The sequence below is a fragment of the Trachymyrmex septentrionalis genome, unplaced genomic scaffold (assembly GCF_001594115.1).
Source record: "Trachymyrmex septentrionalis isolate Tsep2-gDNA-1 unplaced genomic scaffold, Tsep1.0 scaffold131, whole genome shotgun sequence".
Classification (NCBI taxonomy): domain Eukaryota; kingdom Metazoa; phylum Arthropoda; class Insecta; order Hymenoptera; family Formicidae; genus Trachymyrmex; species Trachymyrmex septentrionalis.
This window is the reverse complement of record NW_017304450.1, coordinates 2,416,949-2,439,756: the sequence shown is the minus strand read 5'-3', so window position 1 is coordinate 2,439,756 and position 22,808 is coordinate 2,416,949. Positions and strand designations below refer to the sequence as shown.

At 30.0% G+C, this 22,808-nt stretch overlaps 1 protein-coding gene across 1 annotated transcript in view; it reads left to right on the top strand.

Moving 5' to 3' along the window:
• Nucleotides 1–3,249: 3,249 nt before the first annotated feature.
• LOC108757025 (calcium release-activated calcium channel protein 1-like) overlaps nt 3,250–22,808 on the top strand; it is a 23,154-nt gene continuing 3,595 nt past the window's right edge. Inside the window, 2 exon segments of the mRNA XM_018501273.1 lie at nt 3,250–3,444; nt 19,217–19,416. Of these exon segments, the coding sequence (XP_018356775.1) occupies nt 3,405–3,444; nt 19,217–19,416 (240 nt within the window). The 5' untranslated portion in view covers nt 3,250–3,404.

Here is a 22,808-nt window from a genome sequence, read left to right as displayed (position 1 = left end):
TTATATAATTTTATATAGGAGGCATTAATTTAATAATCTGAATGGGAGAAAAGAGTAAGAGGAGAAGAGTTATTTTTCCTTATTATTAACACGCGTATATAATTGTGTGAATGAAATAAATTGAAGCGAATACACGCGAGAGCTTGTTTCTATTTTCGTTGTGCAGCGCGTAATATAAAAAAAATCACATAAACCAGAAATTCGTAAATATACCGGGTATATAATAAATAGTATCTGTATACAGAAACTGACATAAACACCCTTCAGATTAAGTAACGACGTGATTTAATTACTTCTACGTAAGAATTACTTCTACTTATAATTAATCATCTCGATGACATAATATTGATAAAACACAGCGTTGCCTCTGAAAAAATAATTTGACGTTGATAATTGTTTTTGCCATTTTTTCTTAAATCTTTTTTAGTTTAAGATAAGAAAAAAAGTTTCCAATCGGATTTGATTAATTTAAAGCAAGAATTGATAAACAAGGAACGTTTACAAAATTTTTTCCCTTTATTTTGAGATATTTTTATTTCCCTTTGAAAGATTATATTATTAAAGAGTAATTATTACGAAATTTTTTTTTGAATAAGTGACATTTAAGCATTGGAGCAGTTAATAGCGATTGTTGTCGATGTTAATGGTGCATTAACTTGGCTCGTAAAAACTAATTGAGTAGAATGAAGGGTATTGACAAAGACATAAAAAAAAGAATAAAAAATCGTTAAATTAAACACTGCAAAGTTTATACATATATATATATATATATATATATAAACTAATAAATACAATGGCCATCATAGCAATTGTTGGTTAATTATAATATTAATGCATTCACAGATTTCCACAGATTAAAATATAATACTTTGTAAACGTTGAAACCGACATAACTTCAATTGACGCATGAAGCTGATTTCTATATTTATTCGTGACTAACGATAGATTATGGTTTATTAATACATATTGAATCCATCATTGGAAATGATTAAATCTTTATAAATTCGGATTTCGATGCTGCAAACACGCAAAAGTTAGTTCTCCTCGTCAGTTAGTAATATAGTATACATTTGTTTATTTTGTAATATATATATCAATAATTTATTATAAAGTAATAATTTATAATATTAGAAAATATTCCGATTTCAGATTTCAATCTCAGCTGTGATGTGATAATTTTTATTTGTACACGCAACCTAGAAAATATACTTTTTCCTGACACTGTCAACTATTTTTTGTCAGTGACTATAATCGCTTTTTTACGTATATAATTATTACATCGTTATGACGTAAAGCTTGAACTTTGATATTTAAACTTTAAACGATATAGATATAGTTGCGTGCGCAGAAATAACAATATTATTCTAGAGATACTGTGATATTTTTTTTATAAAAACTGTTTTGAAATTAATAATATCAATTAATTTTTTGAAGAGCGACACACTTAATTCCACAACGAACTGAAATTTTACTCAGATCATTGTTGTTAACTAAGAAAATTTGACAATGGTTCTATTTTTTTAGCTAAGATTTTTTTATTCTCATATACAGTTGACTTAAAAACATTTAATGATATGTCAAAACACCAACTTTTGATAATATAATAACAGTCAAAATAATGAAGATACAAAAAATTATTTGGAATTAATAGCCTATTTAATAGCATACTTTATACCGAAGAAACAGTTTTGAAGTGTCTAAAAATTTAGCTATCACACTAAATTTTTAAATATTTGAGTAAAACCATTTTTTGTACAGATCTGAAAATAATTATATTTTAATCATTAAAATAATTATGTAAAACGTTCAACTAGTTGCTTATCAAAAGTTTTTGCAGAATTACTCATGCTTGAGTTTCCTGTATAATTATTTTAATAATCTAAAATTATTTTCACAGATCCGTATCTGTCTGAATTTTTAAATATTTCAGCAAAATCTTTCCATGTACAGAAAAATCCAGTTTAATCCTGACAAATTTAATACTGAAAGACAGTGATTAATCATTTACCATTTTGGTATTTTGAATACTGAAAACACTCTGAATGATAATACTTTTAATACTTACACTGAGAAAAACGTCTGGTTGGATTAATTGAAATTCTGAAAATGAACTTCTCTGGTTAAATCTATCTATTATTATTCTAGTTGAGATAACCTGAATTCTTATTCATATAATCAGAATCTTCGTCCATGTTCAACATTTTTCTCAGTGTGAAAGAAGTAATTACCTTCTGGTATCAAATTTTTATAAGGAACACGTGTCACTTTGAAAATTCGTCAATAATATTTGCATCATCTATTAAAGCACACCTCGTGCCTGATTACATGCTTATCGCAAAATAATTAGTGACTCGCGACACTAAACGGTCCTTGTCAGTCCGCGTGTTGCGTTCGATCTACTGTCGTGCGTTCTCACGACGACGCGTGATAGTGACATATCGGAAAGACAAAGATAAATAGATACATAGATAGATAGAGACAGAGAGACATTCCAGTTTTCTCATAACCGGTGTACCGTTGCTTTCCACGCTCAGCTGACACGGCCGTGGCTTTTCGACCGATACTCCGAACGAACAGCCTTTCGAGAACAGCCTGCCAGTCGACATTCGTGAGCGTAGCGCGTACACTGTGGAGTTTGTCGCGCTCTTTTCCACTCTTTCCATTCTAGCGGTTCTTTTCCTCCATTTCGCGAGTGTTAACAACGGGAATATGTCGCTCTTCCCGCTGGACTCGTGAACGATTCACGATTCCTCGGCTCTTTCCCATAGCCATTTATCGAAGTAACGTTACTGTACACGGCGGAGTACAGTTCTCGACGTAAATTCGGATTTCTAGAAATACCGAGAGGATAATATCTAATATTTACTTGTGATAACGAAAACGCAATGAGCGCCGCGTAGAATACGGTTCCGCGTATTTACACTATGAAGAAAAGTTGTTAACGTGATTAAATGTGTTTAGTTACGTTAGTTTATAGTGACTTTTTAATTCATATATTTATGTATCCAGGTTAAATATACGTGAGCATATTTAATAACTCATGTCAACAAAATCTTATAATTTCATAAGTTATTTGTTTAAAAAGTTAGTTCGTTTAATTTAAAAAATTTGTTTAATTTAACAAGTTAGTTGTTATTTGTTTGAATTGACAGATATTTACTTGATGGCCTATGACCGCCATAGTTAATTGAATTAACTAATATTTTTTTAAATCAACAACTTTGTTCTCAGTGTATCTGTAGCAGAAAGTAAAACTCGCGTCTACATCGCGAGACTACATCGAAAATCTCGTTAGTTTTATTCTCAATGCTCGTTATAGAAAGAACTGGTGCTCGCAAAGCATTTTACATTCCGAGTGCGTAATTGCTAATACTGCGACCTATTTTTTGTGGTTGTTTACCTTTATGAACATGGAAACCCGTCGGCGTGTTGATACCGGCACTCGTAAGTTCTTTAAGAATAAATAAAATAATATTTGCGACTCTATATAGAATAAATCTAATACAAATAAAACGCCTATTGCTTGTGAGTATATCATTCCTTTATTTCAGAAGTAACGCAACTCAAAAAATTAATCAATGATTCAAAAAGTTAAGTCCCCTCAGAAAAGGGGAAGAAATATTATTTTTAATTTAACAGCAAATTATTGACTAATTAAATATTGGCAAAAAAAAAAAATACTCTCAGAAACGAACAAATGACAATTTTGTCATTTTTGTTTCACAATCTTTAAAAAATCACTTTTTTAAGTTGCGACGATTTTGATATAATATAAAAATTATAATAAATTTAAAATATTTCATCAAAGTGTCATAACTCGAAATATTCAATATCTTCATTAGATAAAATGATTAAATTAGAGATAAAAAATACATTTCTTCTTCAAATTTTGATCACCAAACTATCTTAACTCTAAATGTTCTCTGTAGAAGACTCTTTTTTATTTAAAACATGACACAACTCAAAATGTGTTATTCTTGTAGAAGGTATCATGATTTAAAAAAAAAATCTTAAGAACGACATAATTATAACTGTACTCAAGTGCAGCTATTTGGCTGTGAAATCAAGTTGGTTTACTTTTAATAGAGTAATCTGTATCTAACTCATTCATGATAATAACTCGAAAATCATTTTTTGAATTGCGTTTTAAAGTAAAGAAATGATATAATTTATGCACTAACATGAAGGCTTATATAGATATTTTAATGATATTTTCTTTAAAAATTGATATAAAAATGATGATTTTTAGTCTGAATCGCAGCGATTATTAGTTTTGAAATAACTTTTTTATTTATTCTTTTTTTTTTTTGGAAGCAGCGCTATGATTTTACAGCTCACCATTATGTTAATCTTGCTAACTCATTACAAAAATAAGCTTTGTTTAATATGTACATATTATTTGTATAATTATTTCTACTTTAGTGACGTTTAAATTGCACTTGTTAAAGAATTATATACATATTTTCCGTTAAAGGAAAAGATTATCTATGGTCGTGAATACTTACTATCTTGCTGTTATCTTTCAAGTTTACCTTGAATTGTTTCTACCTATATAATAAAAAGTACTTGTGCATATTTGTTTGGTTATTATTGTATAAAACTTATAAGGCAGATAATGCCTTGTAAGACATTATGCTTTATAAGTTTTTTTTTAATTTTTTAAGATATCTACATGACAAGTATAATCCAGTTTGGTGAAGGTAACTACACGATAATCGAGAAGATTATTCACAGCTATAAAGCACAATGACTTGCTAAAGAATCAGTAATTGAAATTGTTACTAGTTTCTCCTCTTACTTTTAATCTCGGCGTTAACTAATTTTCCTTTGGTATTGACCTCGAAAGAAATCAAAACAGTCCGTAACTAGATTCTCGGAAATGCACGTGTATGAAACAGATTTTTCAGTCACAACACAGTTTGTATAATTACTCATAAATCGCACAATAACAGGATACCGCAAATAATAGGCTGCTAACGTAACAATGAATATACTCGCGATTTTGTTTTTGTCTGACAAGACAATTTTCGAAAGTCAGGCATTTCTGAGTCAAATGATAAAGTATGTCTCTGAACATGTCGAATAAATCTCGCGCGAAGAAAGGCATACGTACAACTGATGGCGTTAATTAGAATTCTAAGACAGTATTGTTTGACTGCAATAAATATCTCAGGCCGCATTTTTAACGAATGCAATGGCAATTTCCATATTGCGTTGCACTTCTCTTATATACAACCTCGTTATAAGTTATCATTTATTCTTCCGGTCTCAATTCTTGATATTACGTATTACATTGCCGTTATATTTCTTGTATGTGATTATCTTGAGAAGGTGATGAACGAAAATAGAAAACGCTTGATTGAATTAATTAATCTCTCCTCATTTAATTCAATGATGTGCGTAGAAAAAAGAAAAAAATTGTTAATTTACATCGTCGATTTATAGTGATTAGGTAAATATCTATGGTTTTTATAAAGATATAAATTCAAGGACAATTTGTAGAAAATATGTACTTTTTAATCATCTTATTCATGTCATCTTATTTTCGACGGAAGAAAGAACATAGCCTGTGGTCCATTTTTTAGCAATTCGACTTATCGCAAGTGTAAACTTAAGAATCGTAATAATGACATGTGTGAATCATCATCTTTACAAGAGATCAACAGTATTTAATAGCATTCGACCTCTTTTGCTGAAGATCCCGTCATCTCGCGCGGAAAGAACTCCACAACGCAGTTTATTGATTTAGGCTTCGACGGGTTTTCACAGAAAATATCACTCACGTAGTAGTATATCTATGAAATTTATTTATAATAGATCATAAATTATTTGGAACAGTAAATCATCTGGAAATCATTACGATGATACACTGATCGAGATCGTTTCATTCGTTTGTTTTAAGTCATAATATTTGATGTTTTTCTCATTAAAAATACATAAAATAATGATTCAGTAGAAAAATAATTTTTATTTAAAGGAATTATTTACACGCAGAGAATACATGTACAGGCTGTACCGAAATTCGCCAATCAAGATATCACAGCAAGAAAGTTTTTAAAAGATTAAAAAATGTTATACGTATATACATTTTTATTTCAAGTAGTAGCTTTTGAAATATAAAAGTTTAAATATAATTAATTACAGATTATATGTTTAGACCGCTATCTGTCTATGAATCGCGCGTGTGATAGTATTAATAAGCGTGCACTTCAGCATTTAAATGTACTCCGTCATTAGCTATATTTAAATTTATTATTTCACAAACTATTACTTAAAATAAAAATTTACGAGTAACATTTTTATTGGTTTTTTTTTGTAAACTTTCTTGTTGTAGTATTTTGATTCGCGAATTTCGGGACACTATAAAGGGTGTCCCAAAATTAACGCAAGATTTGAATTTGCCGCCATTTGTGCAGTAAAGTGTTGGCAACCCAAAAAAAAAACAATTTAACAGCTGACAGTTTAGGGTTAGTGAAAATGGAGCGTGAAAATGGATTATTGAACATCAACAAATGGATGCTGATTTTTCGAGCAAAATCATCCTAAGCGATGAAGCACATTTTCACCTTGATGGCTTTGTTAATCGCCAAAATCGCCCCCTAGATCGTGTGATTTAACACCATTAGATTTCTTTTTATGGGGTTATTTGAAATCACAGGTCTATGTCAACAAGCCCACAACCACCCGTGCATTAAAGGAGGAGATTCAACGCTGCATCAACGAAATTCAGCCACATTTATGCAAAATGGTCATGGAAAATTTCGACAAACGAGTGCGTATGTGCATGCAAAGCCGTGGAGGCCATTTGCCCGATGTGTTATTTCACAAATAATCCTATGTACTTTATGATTCAATAAAAAAATAACAATCAAAAGACTAAAAACTGTGTTTTCTATTTAATTCAAATCTTGCGTTAATTTTGGGACACCCTTTATATACTTTATCATAAATAGTTACTTCTGTTTCTCATTGCTAAAAAAGATAGACCGACGAATTTAATATTTCATAATAATACTATAATATTATTTATAATACTTGATAATTAATACTTTAAACTTTAATACTATCGATGAAGAATAAAATTATATTTATTTCAATTTAACACCTATCATGTAGCTTAGTTTCATTTTCTCATTAGGCATAATTAAATTTTAAATATATGATTATTTATTTACCGGATATACAAGAGGAATAATTTCGGTATTTTATTATGTACACAAATCTATCGATTTTGCAAAAATGTTGTTTTATTAAAAAATACACTTTAATAAGTTTGCAAGAATTTTCTTTATGTTTTTGTATCTTTGTTTCTTCTGATGTCCGAGCTACAGTGAGTATAGACAGGAACCTTAAATTTGATTTCTAGTCTGTCACAGTATTTCTTAATTTGAAAAATAAAGGAAAGCCACTGTGGCTATTTTATTTCAAAGACAAGATCAAGAAGGATATTCTAATCAAGAATGTGTTTTATTTGCAAGAAGTGCATCTGGGTCTTTTGTTTGTTATGAGGTGTTAAATAGATCAGATCGACCGTGCTAAGTGTAACTAGGCTACTGCAGATGCCCTGACCCTGACTATCGCGGCAAACGAACATGTCGTCTTCACGAAGCAGAGTAGGCGATCGTATCCTGGACGGTTGCCATCGAGAGATCTAAATAGAACTACCTACCGCACTCCTACGGCGCGGCGGCGGGACGACCACTTTGCTGCCGTTTTATAGATTCCGTTTCGTTGACTATTTGCACGAAAAGTGTGAATGTCTTAACCGATGGATGAATAACTCTCCTAAAATCGTATCGCGCATATAACGTGGGCGCGTTAGCTCCAGAATGTCTACACTGTTGAACACTTGGACTATTTCTTCTGATACATTAAAGTGGAACGCTGTATGTCTGCCAAATGTTCTCTCTAGAACTTTTAGAATGAATCTCACTCTAAAGAGTGAAGTCTTACTCTTAAAGATAGAAAATTAAGTCACTCTTTTTCAAGATTAACTCAATTTTCACTCATTAGAATGAGATTTCACTTCGAAGAATTTATAATAAATTACGTTACGTTATGTATGAAATTATTAAGCTAAAGTAATAGGTGACATAGCATGAAATATTTTTTCTATATATTTGAGGCATTCCACGTCAAACTGGGCAGCTTTGAAACATCGTCATTTTTATTTTTATTTTTTAATTTGCTGACATATGCTACAAATAAAAATATGAGACTTCCGCCTGATATATCACACCGTCACACGACAGATTTTTTTAATTATACAGCCCATTCGAGTTCTATTTTAAAATTTTCAAGGTTACTTTATAATTAAAGTGGGAATAACGTTTTTTATGAATTTCTGTAACTTACGAGCGTGAATAATTTCACAAAAAAAAAAAGGCAAATTTTTTTCACGAAACAAGTGTCTCATATTTTTATCTGTAGAATATAAAATCAAAGCCCATCAAAAACAAATTTAAAAAGAAGATAAAAATGATATTTTCAAGGTGATTTGATGTGGAATAACTATTCTAATATTATAATAATCTAAAAAATTATGAAATAAAGTTGAAGAAGTATCAGTCAAACTTTTCTCGCCTTTACTATATTTGTATGCTATTCCAATTTTTCTAATATAATTTTATTTTTTTATTCATAATTTCATCAATTTTTCAAACGTATTTAATATATTGATGCGATCAAATAAAAAAGATCTTCTCGGAAAAAAAATCTTAGGAATTTTCAGAGGAAATTGACAAGATTCATATGTATATATTTTTAGCTCTTTTATAATACTGAAATGTCCACCAACTCGGCAAAAATTATCTTGAAAATGATCGTTGCACAGTCAAACTACGCATATCTATATATTCTAGGAAACATTGTAGGATAGGAAGCGAATGCTGACATGCATTATTGTGAGGAGTCACGAAAACACATCCATTTTAAAAAATGGAGCAATAACAATGTTTTTTTTCTTGCTTTTGTGTTAGAACTGATAAATAAAAGTAGTGGACACACGTACATAACATAAATGCGCGTGTATGCTTACACGTGCGCGTCAAAAAGAAACTCGCGTAATTTACGAAAAAAATATATCGCCTCTATATAATTTATATGACAGCGTCGCACATGTGCCTACTTATTGTTAGAAATACAATTTCATAATTTCTACGAAGAAACATATGTGCTGCCAATGAAGTTTAACGTTTTAAAATGTGCAAATTTCGAATTATACAAATGCTCATTAAAAATTTATCACAAATTAACCAATTAATGCTAATTTATTTAATCAAATTGATTATATACATGTGTATAATATGTGTATTTAACTTGTATCAAACATAACATTATTAATGCGTGACGGTATATTCCCAGAGTATATCTAACAATTGAAATGAAGCTTTTTAATGAAGGATGCTTCATATTTTATTTAAATTTGTATTAATATTTTTATTATATTTTTAATATTCGAATATTTATATAAAATATTTATATAAAAGTCGACTATTTATACATGGAGAAAATTTATATTAAATTTTAATACAATTTTAAATTACACTTTACTATGTCTTGTATTTTCGATGGATCATCACAACATAATTCCGACATAACTTTTACTATGGTAATATTAATTTTTATTATATAAATAAAGTAATTATTTTGTTAAATCAGTGCTTAAGTTCTTAAACCATATTCTAATATGAAGTTAAGTTAATTTTTACTATGGTACGCAAACAAAATTTGCTAGGTATATATTTTTTACTTATCTTTACAATACTAACTTTTATTCAACAAGTTTTGAATTTGTAATAAAAATTTTTACTATAAAAAGTGTAAAAATTACGTACATTATTGTTTTTAAAACAACAGCTATAGCATTTAAATTTATAATTTACATGATAGTCCACAACTACGACATTACAGTAATTTTAAATATAAAATTTTCTCCGTGTATAAAAACGTTAAACGCGTAAGTCAGAAAGACTTTAACTGAAGTAATATACATTTTGCGATGAAAAAGATAGTATTATAAAATTTTAAACTTTATATGAAAAAAAATATATATATTAATAAAATTATATATATGTATATAAAATAATAATAAAAATAATTTGAAATAATGACAAAAACATGTTAAAAAATTAAATTAAAATTTTTAATATTCTAGTACTTTTTTAAACAAAGTTCCTTGATGAGTAGAAAATATGAGATAAGTATGTACTTATTTTTATATAATTAATATTAATTCACTAAATTCTTATCTTATTTAAACATGCAATAAAATTTTCGAGCGGTGTATGTATATATATGTATAGGAATTGAATTTACATGTCCACTGATATTTCTATGCATGTTCTAACTGTAATAAATTCCGCAAACGTGATATTTTCCTAGATAATAATGCTTGTGATGTTCCATCTATTTCGTCTAACAAGAAAAAAATCTGTGCTTTGTTTTTTTTCTTTTTTTTCGTGCTTCAAGTACAGCGTTCATGACATAATTGAATGAATCTCGCGACGTATTATTTTGCAGGAACATTATATCATTACGAGGAATAATATGTTTTCATAATCATAATGATATCTTTGTTATGAACATACATTTGTATAAAAAAAGCAAATTATTTCTTTTATATGCTAATGTAATTGCGCAAAATATCCATTTTATTTTCGTTATCTTCATTTCCAACATTCCAGAAATATGAATAACTATTTAAAGTTACAAGTTTACAGTATTTTTCACATTCACTATGTGCAATTTGCATCTATTTGCTATTATTTAAACTGTGTGAATTATGATTTAATGTATCGCGAAAAATCAACATACTATATAACATATATTCGACATTTTTTTTTAATTATCGCGTTATTTACGAACACTGCTGTTTTATATATTATTAATCCTTGGTACGTATATGATTGAATTATTTATATTTTACGCATATCTTTTCTTTGAAATATTAGGAGCACTTGATTAAATAATAATGCTCTATTATATATTTCTTTTTGTTTTAATATATAAATACTCTACAAATATTTCCTAAGGATGTTAAAATATATATGTGAGAATCATATATACTTTAACATCTTTAATTTTTTATTTTTAATTAATTTTTTACATTAATAATTTTTGTATTTCTTATAAAAGAAAATGTATCGTGTGTGATAAAGGACTGAAAAATCATCACGTGTACTAAAGATTAATTCATTATTATATTAGAAACGGAGGCAATGCGCGATAAACATAAGATATGAAATTCGCGGAACGGAAAATAACGAACAGTGAGAAACGTGGATAGAAGCATAGTTACGGTCCAACGTCAAGAAAATGATTAGTCAAATAGCAATGATAATAATTTATCTTATTTTCCTTTTTCTTGGGACGTGTCTTTTTGCTATAACATAATGCTATTGTTGTAAAATTGGATACAGAGAGGAGGGACAAGTTTCCAAACATTCCAAATTATATAATAAATATAAAGTTCTAAACAATATAAATTAATGTAAATGCTGTAAGAACTTACATTGCACGATATTTGTGTGTTTTACAAATTTTATTTAATATGCATTGAAAGATAATAATCTAAATTATTCGTTTGCACATCTAATAGAATTTATTAAATTTATAAAAGGTATCTAAATCAATCTACATTATCATCTTTTATAATCTAGGAATCCACGTTATTATTTTTTAATGGATATCCGATAAAATTTATAAAATACGCGAATATTCAGCATAGATATATAGATATATTAAAAGATAATAATTTATATATCTTAACAGAGATTGCAATAATCTAGATTATTGTCTTTTAAAGCATATCTAATAAATTTTATAAAACAGTACATGAATACTCAGTTTAGGTTTTTACGGGCATTTACATTGTTATGATTTAGTTCCAAACATTGTTTATTAACAGATAAGAAACATGAATGAATGTTTCTTTTGTCGTCTCGCGTGTCAAGAAACTATGATTACTTTACGGTTATTACGCGTGCGATCTTATATCGCATTATGTTGGAAATCTTAAGGATGTATCTGATATATTAGATATACAGTCTCTATCAAAAGTTTAAAATTAAAAATGTGTTGATATTTACACTCTCTATATAAAAATAAATATGAAAACTATATAGATACGAAACAATTGTATGAATAATATCGATTTTATTCAACTCACATTTTTATTCAACAATAACTTTTTGTAGTTTATTTGTACACTGTGTGTACTTATTATTTTTATTATTATAACATTTCAACTTAAAAAATGATAAAAATCTCGATTTTTTTGGGAAAAATTCAAGATGATTTATTCAAAGTTTCATTGCAATTCACTGCAATGATTAGTCCATAAATAAACAAATACGAAAAATTTTACTTATTTGTTCATTTACGGAATAAATAATCAGTAAATCGCAATGAAACTTTGCGTAAACCATTTCGAATGCTTAAAGAATTTTTCCTAAAAAATTGACATATTTCTTATTATTTTTTGAGTTGAAATATTGTAAGAATAAAAAAATAATAAAAAATACACAGTAAATAAATTACAAAAAGATGTTAATTAAAAATATGATGTTACCCAATTGTTTCATATACACATAATTTTCATATTTATTCTTATATAGAATGTGTAAATACTAATACATTTTTAACTTCAAAGTTTTGGTAGAGACTGTATGTTAGATATAATTCTTAAGAACGTCTCCTCTATTCTTCGACGGTTTCAACCAGCTTCAACTAGTGATCTCTGTAATAAACTAGAACCTTCCCTACTGAAATAATTATAGGAAATATGGCCAAACAGAAAAAAGAAGGCAAATATTGATCTTTTTGACTCTTTTCTACTTATGATAATAAAATAATATTAGCAAATCCCTGACAAATAAAACAATACTATCTTTGCATCGTTTGTGTCCTTGTTTAGGAATTAAAACAAACCACTCTTCGATGACTTGCTCCAATATGTTTTAGGCTAATATTCATAGTCTGTTCTTATTTCTGCACCATGTTAAATAATAAGTCTAAAGTGTTAATTAGTAAGTCTTAAGATGCTAATAAGGCCTTTTGATTCGTAACATCTGTACTTGAGACAGTCTTGAATATAAAAAGCTATGAACACCTGCCATAGAATTTACTAGCTCCAGTAAGCAAGAAACATTTTGGAATATTTCAATAACGTTGTAACATTATTACAATGTTGCTGAAATGTTTTTTGCTGATTAAGAACACACATGCCACCGTAATCAAACAATTCGCGCGTATTCGACTCGTCGCCGTACGGCTGACTGTTCGGCGATCCTCGATCTGATCTCGGCAACGTTCGACGATGTTCGGCCCACCTCGGCAACGTTCGGCGTTGTGTTGTCTCGCCGCTGCGCCGGTCGCTCGCGGTTTCGTTGCGCTCGTTCATCAGTGCGCTGATCGGTGTTCTTTCGCACTTGTCATTGTGAATCTTCTCGCTGGTGCGTGCGCCAAGCGCGCGCTCTAAATTTCGAACGCTGTGCCGAAGTGTTTTCATCGCGTTCTGACGTGGACCAATGACGCGATAGCCCCCCGGAAGAAATCGAGGCACATCGAGAGGAGACTCGAGAAAGAGATCAACGTGTCGAGCCTTCAGTTCATTCATTCATTCATCATGATTTCACGACGCTCGCCGATCCGCGTCCTGAGAATGGTAATTTTTGAATGGACACTAATTATCTACCCTCGCTCGTTCCGATTCATTTTGTCACGTCGATATTTACGAATGTATGACCCTCACGGCGATTTCCGCGTTATCATCGCGCGGAAGGAATTTTATAGCCGTGATAGGATGATCTTTGTTCGTGTGAGTGAACGACGGTCGTATGTCATTGTACGGAGTCTGCGTCTCTGCGTTATTAATCGCGATTTAATTCCGTATGCGAGCCACAACGGCGGGATCGTACATTTTCTCAGAGATCCTGTATTTTTAGTGATATTGGCAACGGCGTTATAACGGCGCCAGTATTGGCAACGACGACCGCGTGGACAACGCGATAATATCTTTATACTTTTCGCGGGGAAATGAAAAGACATTTTCGGTCGGCCTGGTAGATTTGCACTGGCCGCGAATCCCGAACCGTACCTCGCCGCCGCTTCTATGTTTGTCCTCCGCGGCCAATTCGCCGCCGTCTAGGCGGCAGGGTTACGTATATTGCGATTTGTTGTATGTTAGTATATGATACCAGTGGCGTAATCAACGACCGTGGGTCAAAGTGCCGATGTCAGCGGGTCCGCGACCAATGTCAAAAAAGGAGGAAGGATAGTACAGAAAGAAGAGAAAAAGAAAAAGAAAGAATACGGATCTTTAGGATTATCACATCATGTCGATGGCGTCTTTGTTTTAGATTTTAATTGCTCACTCTTTAACACTTTCATGCCCGTTTCCATCAATGTAGTTGAAATGGGCATAAGAATGAATATCGTTCTTGGAAAATGAAATTTTATTCTTAAAAAAAGTTAAACCATTTTTTTTTCTAAGTTTGGTCCAATTTTCAGTTTTTAGAGTAAGACGTACTCCACTCCAAAGAATTTAGACAACACATTTTTATTATATTGATAATATCATCGGGAGGTAATCCATTATTTGGTACATCAGCGAAGCTGCGTTGCGATGTATTCTTTTAACGTGCCCAGTGATAGTAATGTGTAAGTAAGCTTCAACACACAGCATATGAACTATGTCTTAAGAACTGTTTAATAACGTCGATTTCGAACGACGATTTTTGTTAGAGAAGTTCTCTTGGCAAAGATACTCCCGGTGGTTTGCTATTGCCGAGAGGAGCTATGTTCGAAAAATTTTTCGATTCTGTCTGGGATCAAACCCGGGCATAGCAGTCACGTGCGTTGCCACTACGCTCGCACTTAATATATACTTAGATGAGAAAAATATTCTGATCACCTAAATGTCTTAAATAAAAAAGAGGTCCAATAAGAATGGCATTTTGAGACTGAACAGAAGTTCTCACCAAATTATTCTTGTCGGTTTAATCACAACATTTTTTTCAGTATCTTATTGTAAAATCTTCTTACTAATGAGAATTACAAAGTAAAATAATAGGATGTTTAAAAGAAAATGTAAAAGAAATTCCTTGAATAGTTTCCAAATATCTTTATACTGTAAAAAAATATTAGAAGAATCTAATTTATATATATAAATGTAAATTAATAACACAAATACAATTTATATAATTAGTGTAAATTTTTATTAAAAATAATAAAACACTGAGAAAAAAAAGTTAAAATATTCATAATTAAATGTGTTACATGCGACGTGTTTCGATATTAATTGATTATAAAAAAATTTTATAGCAAAATATATATTTCTATGAGATGTATCTCATTAATTATAAAAACTGAAATGAACAATTTATTTGTTGGGAATAAAATTTTATTTCAACTGTATTTAAATAAAGATTTATTTCAATGAAACATTTTTCACAAATAAATTTTTAAGTATCCTTTTTAAATATATAATATGTATGTTTATTGCAAATTATATAATTTTTGTGTTTGTTGCTTATGTAATTTAATTCTCCAATAATTTTTAATTATTCAATAATTGAATGAATATATTAAGGTGTCGATTATGGCGATTACGCCACTGCGTTCAATGACGACAGAGTAGAAATGATTGCAAATACTAAGGGCGATTATCTTCGTCGGCGAGAGATGCGAATATACAAACCATTTTAAATGAATCAGCATTTAAAATTGTAATCCCCCTGGGCGATAAAAACGTGTTTGTAAATTATAATACTACATAGCTATGATTATCGTAAAAGACGGATATCGGTAGAAGAATATACAAAATAGATTTGATGTAATCGACTAACGGCGACTATCAAATCTATTTTGTGTTTTTCACTATCTATCTCTATTATTATCTCTATATTGTTATATACATTTTAAACAAAATAATCGTGCAAGTGCTTATATCTTAAAAAATATAAAAAGAGAAGCATAAGTGTATGAAATTATGTGAGAAGCATAGCTCTATGATAAAATTAATAAATAGAGTGCCTTATTTCTTCGTATCATTTATTAATACAAATTTTCGTTAATTATCAATTATCGTGAAATTTTTAATAAACAATCGATATGTAAGAACAAAAAAAGGAAGAGATACTTCAAATTTATCAATTTCATATAAGTTGAAATTGCAATTCTGCTTTATTCGCATCACTATAATTTATCCTTTGCTTTGAAGACATAGAGCAGCTTAATTATTATTATTTTTTTTAATTCGAAATAAATGTAACATGGGAAAAAGATAAGATATAAGACGATGTGTTAGAGAAGAAAAAAGAATGCGTGTAAAAATTAAAATGTGACGTAAACGTTTGTTCATGTTTCTTCTTTTTAGATTCGAAATTATAATTCGTAAGTTAAAAGAGACATTGTATTATTTTGCCAAGACCGCATCTCTCGGTACGGTCTGATTATCTTCTGCCAACTAATCACACTTTCAGATCGGCGATCCTTTTCAAACCAGCTCACTGCACTGGTTTGACCCAGACCGCTTTCCGGCGAACGTGCATCACATTTTTCGACCTTGCGCTCGTGTTACAAGAACGCGTACGTGGCGACGAGCGCATTAATTCACCGAGACGTTCACCGGCCTCTATTACGTCGCGGATTTTCGATCGCTCCGGTATTGCTGTAATCGGTATGATCGGCCAACCACTCGTACAAGTCACGTGATTTGTTCAATTGACACGTTCATTAAAACAAATTAAATGGTACATCGCGTTTCGCATCCTATTATTTTACTTCGTAATACACTGCACCATTGATAAATCTCCATTGCGTTCGTTTTTCTTTCATATCTCCACAGATAAATTAAAAAATAATTCTTGTACGACAAGCACTGTGATTGAAACTTTGTTCGTGCGCACTTAGAAAAAAAATATAGCTAAAGATGACAATATTATACAATGTTCATAGTTGAACAAATTAATATATATATATAATTGAATATTTTATAGTTGCTATAATTACAAAATAATTTATTAAACTACACGTACTCTCTAAAAACTTTTAGAGTGAATCACTCTGAACACTGAAATCTCACTCTTAAATATTGAAAATTGAGTCACTCTTTTTTAAAACTGGGTCAATTATCATTCTTTAAAGTAAGGCTTCATTTCAAAAAATTTAGAAAATATATTTGTTCTAGATATAAAACTTGTATAGTTATGTCACCTTTATAATTGCTACCATTATGTTTTTTTCTTTAAGTACGATCTTTTAAATTAGTGAATGTACGATTAGTGAATGTAAGAAAATCTTTATCTAAAAAGATAAATAGTCGGCTTGAGTGTCGAACTCGAAGTCTGACATAGCGGACAAAATTAACGATCGCAAAATAGCAAGTGAATCAAGGATATATACACATATATAGATATATCTGATTCTAATTACATTCCTTGGCACGTTATAAAGTGTAGAATACTTCGGCATCTCATGCATTTTGATTTTATTATAGTACCGTGTCAAATTGATATTCCATGAAATCGAAAGCGGAGGACACCGATACTTGCGTATTAACAGCGTTGAACTGAACGATACTTTTATATTTTACTTCTTTCAGCATCTGTTTACTGTCATACTGTTTACGTCGTTAAGAATTGCCGCTTAGACATTAGAGAAAATAATGAAGATTAATGTGATCTTAAATAAAGAGAGAGAAAGGGGAAGAGGGAGAGGAATTATCGAGTTCCTCTACCAGAGAGCGTTACTTCTGTCATCTAAAATTAAAACGATGCAAATAAAACAGATACATAAAATCCAATATATATATATACATATAATATACAGGATGTTTCGATTTTCGTAAATCAAAATACCACAATAAGAAGGTTCTCGAAAAAAATAAGTTTAAATATTTGTCATTTTTTTGTTTCAAGTAGTTTTTGAGATATAAAAATTTGCTCATTACGGTTAAATGACTGTTTACCTGTGAGTCGCCACGCACCAATGGGTGGTTTCCATTTGATGACACAAACCGACACAAGTCGACATAAGTGTTGGCCTATCTTTGTTACTCTCCGAAAAAGATAGAATGATGTTTATGTCGACTTGAGTGACTGGAAAGCATCCACTATTAACGCTATCGATGTGCGACTCATGGACAGACAACCATTTATCCATAATCTCTAATTGGTCAATTTTAAAACTATTGCTCAAAACAAAAAATGGGAAGTACCTTTTTTTTTTCGAAAATTTTCTGGCTATGGCATTTTGATTCGAGACTCCTTGTATGTGTATATATTTGTATTCAATAAGGAAATATTTAATACAATATGCGTAACTTCCAACATTTAAGAAAGGACAGGAGATCAAATTAAAGGCGAAATTTGTGAATTTGTTTTAAGGAAAACAATTAATGGACAGTTCTACGTTTAGGTATACTATCTACTACATGAGATGTAGAAAATTAATTTGCAATTCAAATTAATTTATTAAAAATATAGAAGCTTTCTATCATTGAGAAGACAGACCTAAAAATTTTGAGGCATTGCGTTTTACCACGATTACATGACTCGAGGAAGTAATCTGTTAGTCACCTAGTTATTTTCCTCAAGACACTTTGCTCTACAAATGGAACCTAAAATAGATCTTTAAAAAGTGTTGTTACAAAATAGCAACAACTGCATGAACGTAAAACTTTAATTTTCACGTAAACATTGTTATTTATGTTGCTACTATTTTATGTAATAACATTTTTCAAACGTCTTTTTTAAGTTAAATCTGTAAAACAAAATATTTTTAACAAATTTTATATTACAAATTAATTTTTTAAATTATGAATATAGGAATAAATAAGATTTAAACCGAAAATTATGTTTACATATTTATTCCTTTCCCTGAAATAAATTCATTTTTGCCAAAGCATACAAATCTCCTGTCTCTCTTGAAGTTTAACAAGATTCAAACGATACTTTTTTATTAGCCACTATACTTGAGGAACGAAACAATCATATTACTACATCCGTCAGGAAGAAATAGACATCTCAAATGGAAATGTCATATCTCGAGTCGAATATATCCTTGATATAATCTGAATAAATGTAGATTTTTTTTTTATATCCTACTTTCATTTTTATTTATCCTCGGTATTCCATTTTTTGTACGGTGGCACCACCGTTCTGTGCGATCGCGTGATCGAGAAACCTTTCTGTTCATTCTGATTTCATTGCAGCTCCGGACAGAGCAGCGCAAGGATCAAGCCTGATGTCCGTATGGTCGACCAGCACCGGACGAAATTCATTGTTTGGCGCGGAGAGCAGCGGAGCAGTGCTCCCCTCTTCGCACTTGCCGACCCACGTACACGTGGTGCACGAACACCTGCGCAACGCTGACGGCCACTGCTTTCACAAACCGTTCCACGATCATTGTCAGGTCGGTAGGTTTGCCTTAACTGATCCTTCTCCGGCAGAGATCCTTTCTTCTTCATCCGCTTCGCGAATACGCGCCTGTCGTGTATATGTACATACGTTTCTTTCCCTCCTCCGTTTATTCTGTGCTGTTGCCACTTTGACTACCTATATCTTATTTCGCTTTTCATTATGTCATTATTATTCTCGTTCCCGGTATTCTCCAATTGATTTGAGCTAATCAATGTTCTTTTTATTATCGCCGAGAAACTTGCGGGATAAGTGACTAGAATGTTAGCTTTATTTCTCTCATATTCGCTGCGAATGATTTGTTAAAACAAGTGTTAAAATTTTAAGTTCCAAATATAATGATATGTATAATATAATAGTATCTGTATGTGTGAGATATAAATATTTACGATATAAATAGTGAATGTTTATTTCATGTTCACAACATTCAAATAAAACATTTTCTATTTCTGTATAGTGATTATATGAAATATTTATTTTTTAAAAATAATTATTTACAATTATTTACTTTTTATTTCAATTTATATTTATTTCTATCAATACGCGATATTGCGAAATTACTCATTTTATGTAAAAGTAAAATTTTCCTAAATTAGAATTATTTGTTTATTGTAGAGTGTGAATATTAAAGAAATCGATAATAAAAGAGACGAATGAAATGATTATTAAGTTTTAAATGATTATTAATTCTTCTCCTTTGTTATCGAATTCTCCAATTTATTCTACGTAATAAACAACAGTCGTTTCTATTTCTGGAGAATTCTACTTTTAAACATGTAATGCGTTTCTCACAATATTTGCGTATTGATAGAAATTATTAAAATTTGATAGAATTATTAAGTTTGTTATTTTTTTTAATCAATGAATCCATTTTGTTTACGTAAAAATACTCAATTATTTTTTTTATCTTTTATTACGTAAAATAACGTATTAAATCGTATAAGTTTTTATAAATCTAATTACTGCGCAATTATAAAAATGAGAGTAGAGAAAAATTAAGATTAACTAAATTTTCTAATTTATGTATAAATAATGCACATTTTTTATGTTTAAAAAATTGTAGTCTGTTATTAAAGTATTTTCCGATGCATTACAGGGAAATCGAAATGTTCAATAGTAAGATTGTAGCAGGATCAATATACATTAGATTTCTCATGATTCTAGCACGTAGAACTGTTTTCATTGAGTCCGTAATAATAGATCTGTTTTCTTCGTATTCGTAATAATATCTTTACCGTTGCTTTAAAGCAGAAATTTTTAAAACGGTGTAAATAATCTCGATTTTATATGATAACGAATTTAATTAATTTATTAATTAGTCGGTAATAATACTAATGTCGGTATATTATTGATTAATTTGCACTGAGAGGAGAATTGTAACTATAATTGTATGTTACATAATACGATTATTATTGCTATAGTGTTAGCAATAATAACTATATGTATATTTCTCATTCAATATGTATTAACAATATATATTGTTGACAACTGAAAATGACTATAAATCCAGATAACATTTATGTTGCATAAGATATCTAAAAGACGTCTTTTAGATATCTTATGCAACATGCATGTTATTTGGGTATAGTTATTATTGCCATAAAATAATTATAATTACTTAGTTAAATATTCTTTGAGACAACAATATAATATAAAATTATTATTATTAATATTACAACAGTAATAATCATAATTGTAGTAACAAGTAATTATAGTAATTACAGATGCCAAAATTTTTTTTCTCTGAGTTCAACGTTCAATATAATTAAATCTTATAATCTCCAATATAATTAAAGCTTATAATATTATGGTTTTATAAACATATACAGAAGTATTGGTGACATTGGTATACAATTATCAATGAAATTATTCTAGATTGTTTTAAAATAATACATTACTTCAAATTCGATTATGTGATTGATCGATTGAGCGTCAATGCGATATCGTCAGCCTCATTTAATCTCATTCGCGGAAGAGAAACGCGTGTTATTTAAAGATTTTTTTCACTTATAGCGTTTTTCATTGATAAAACTAGTGCGCATCAACTTGTACACTATTCTAATCTAAATGTAAAAAGTGAGAATTTAATTGATAAAATGTCCAATGTGTATTTTATCAAATGGCACAATAAAATATATTGAATATTTCGCGGTTTAATCCGTTTCTATTATTTTTATTAAACATACCTCATTATTTCGATTTGAGTACAACAGTCTTAAAATGCACTAAGTGCGCACTAGTTCTGCCAATGAAAAACACTATTACGGATTACACACTATTTTTTCGAACACCGTTGTTATATCTGACTTTGAACGCGCAATTAGTCGCATATTCTTCAATTCTTCACTTTACATGTGTGTTACGTACTGATAATCATCCGGATGTCGTTCGTAACGATATCGTCGTAATATTGTACTTCTCCTTTTTTTTTTCCTTTGCACGCTGCGAAGACTCAGTTGCTTTTGTCTTTGCAATTCATGGCAAACTGTTTTCATCGAATGAAATATATTTCCGATATTACTAATATGTTGGTACATTCAATTGTGCAATGTAGATTTCAAATAATGATAGTTAATTAATCGTTGTCATGGCAAAAAAATTTATGTGCATCTATTTCTTCGGAAGCTGCATGTTCGATTATTGTGAGCTATTGCGATTAACGGTATAAAATTAGATAAACATACGTATCTGCAAATAATGATACAAGATATGCGACGTTCTCATTATGTATGCATCTTATTTTTTTTATTGGTATACGTAATGTGTGCTTTGCTGATCACGCGTGTTTATATTATAATCACCTGTTTATTGTTCATGAAAAAAAAATGTGAATAATCTGATTAATGCGATATATGTACATATACAAGTCGAAGCAATCTTAGACAACACAAAATCCAAAATCGGGACATAAAATATCTTAAAAGCGTCTTTTACAAAGAGGTCTTTCTTTAATTCTAATTGTATACATACGTGTTGTCTGGCGTGCAACTTGCGAGTAAATGCAAATGTTTGGAACTGTTTGCCTGTGTATATTGAGTTGTTGAATTAAACAGATTGACATTGAATACATATATCTCTTTCTTAGCTTTAAACAAACAAAAGATAGTATCGTGTGACAACGTGTTTCTTTTTCGCTCGTCAGTCATTTCTTAAGACGTATCAAGACGCAATGATACATTTTGACGTAGGTAGAAAAAAAACAACATGATTATTTAATCATACATCATAAGTTGGTATTTCTTGATATCGTATTTATTAATATTTACATTCAATCGTCAGATTTGGACATGAAAGTAAAGATCATACGAAACGTTGAAAGAATCGAGAATATTTCGAAAGCGCCTCATTTTGCACAAGTGCTTGTAAATGTCGCAATAGTTTACAATA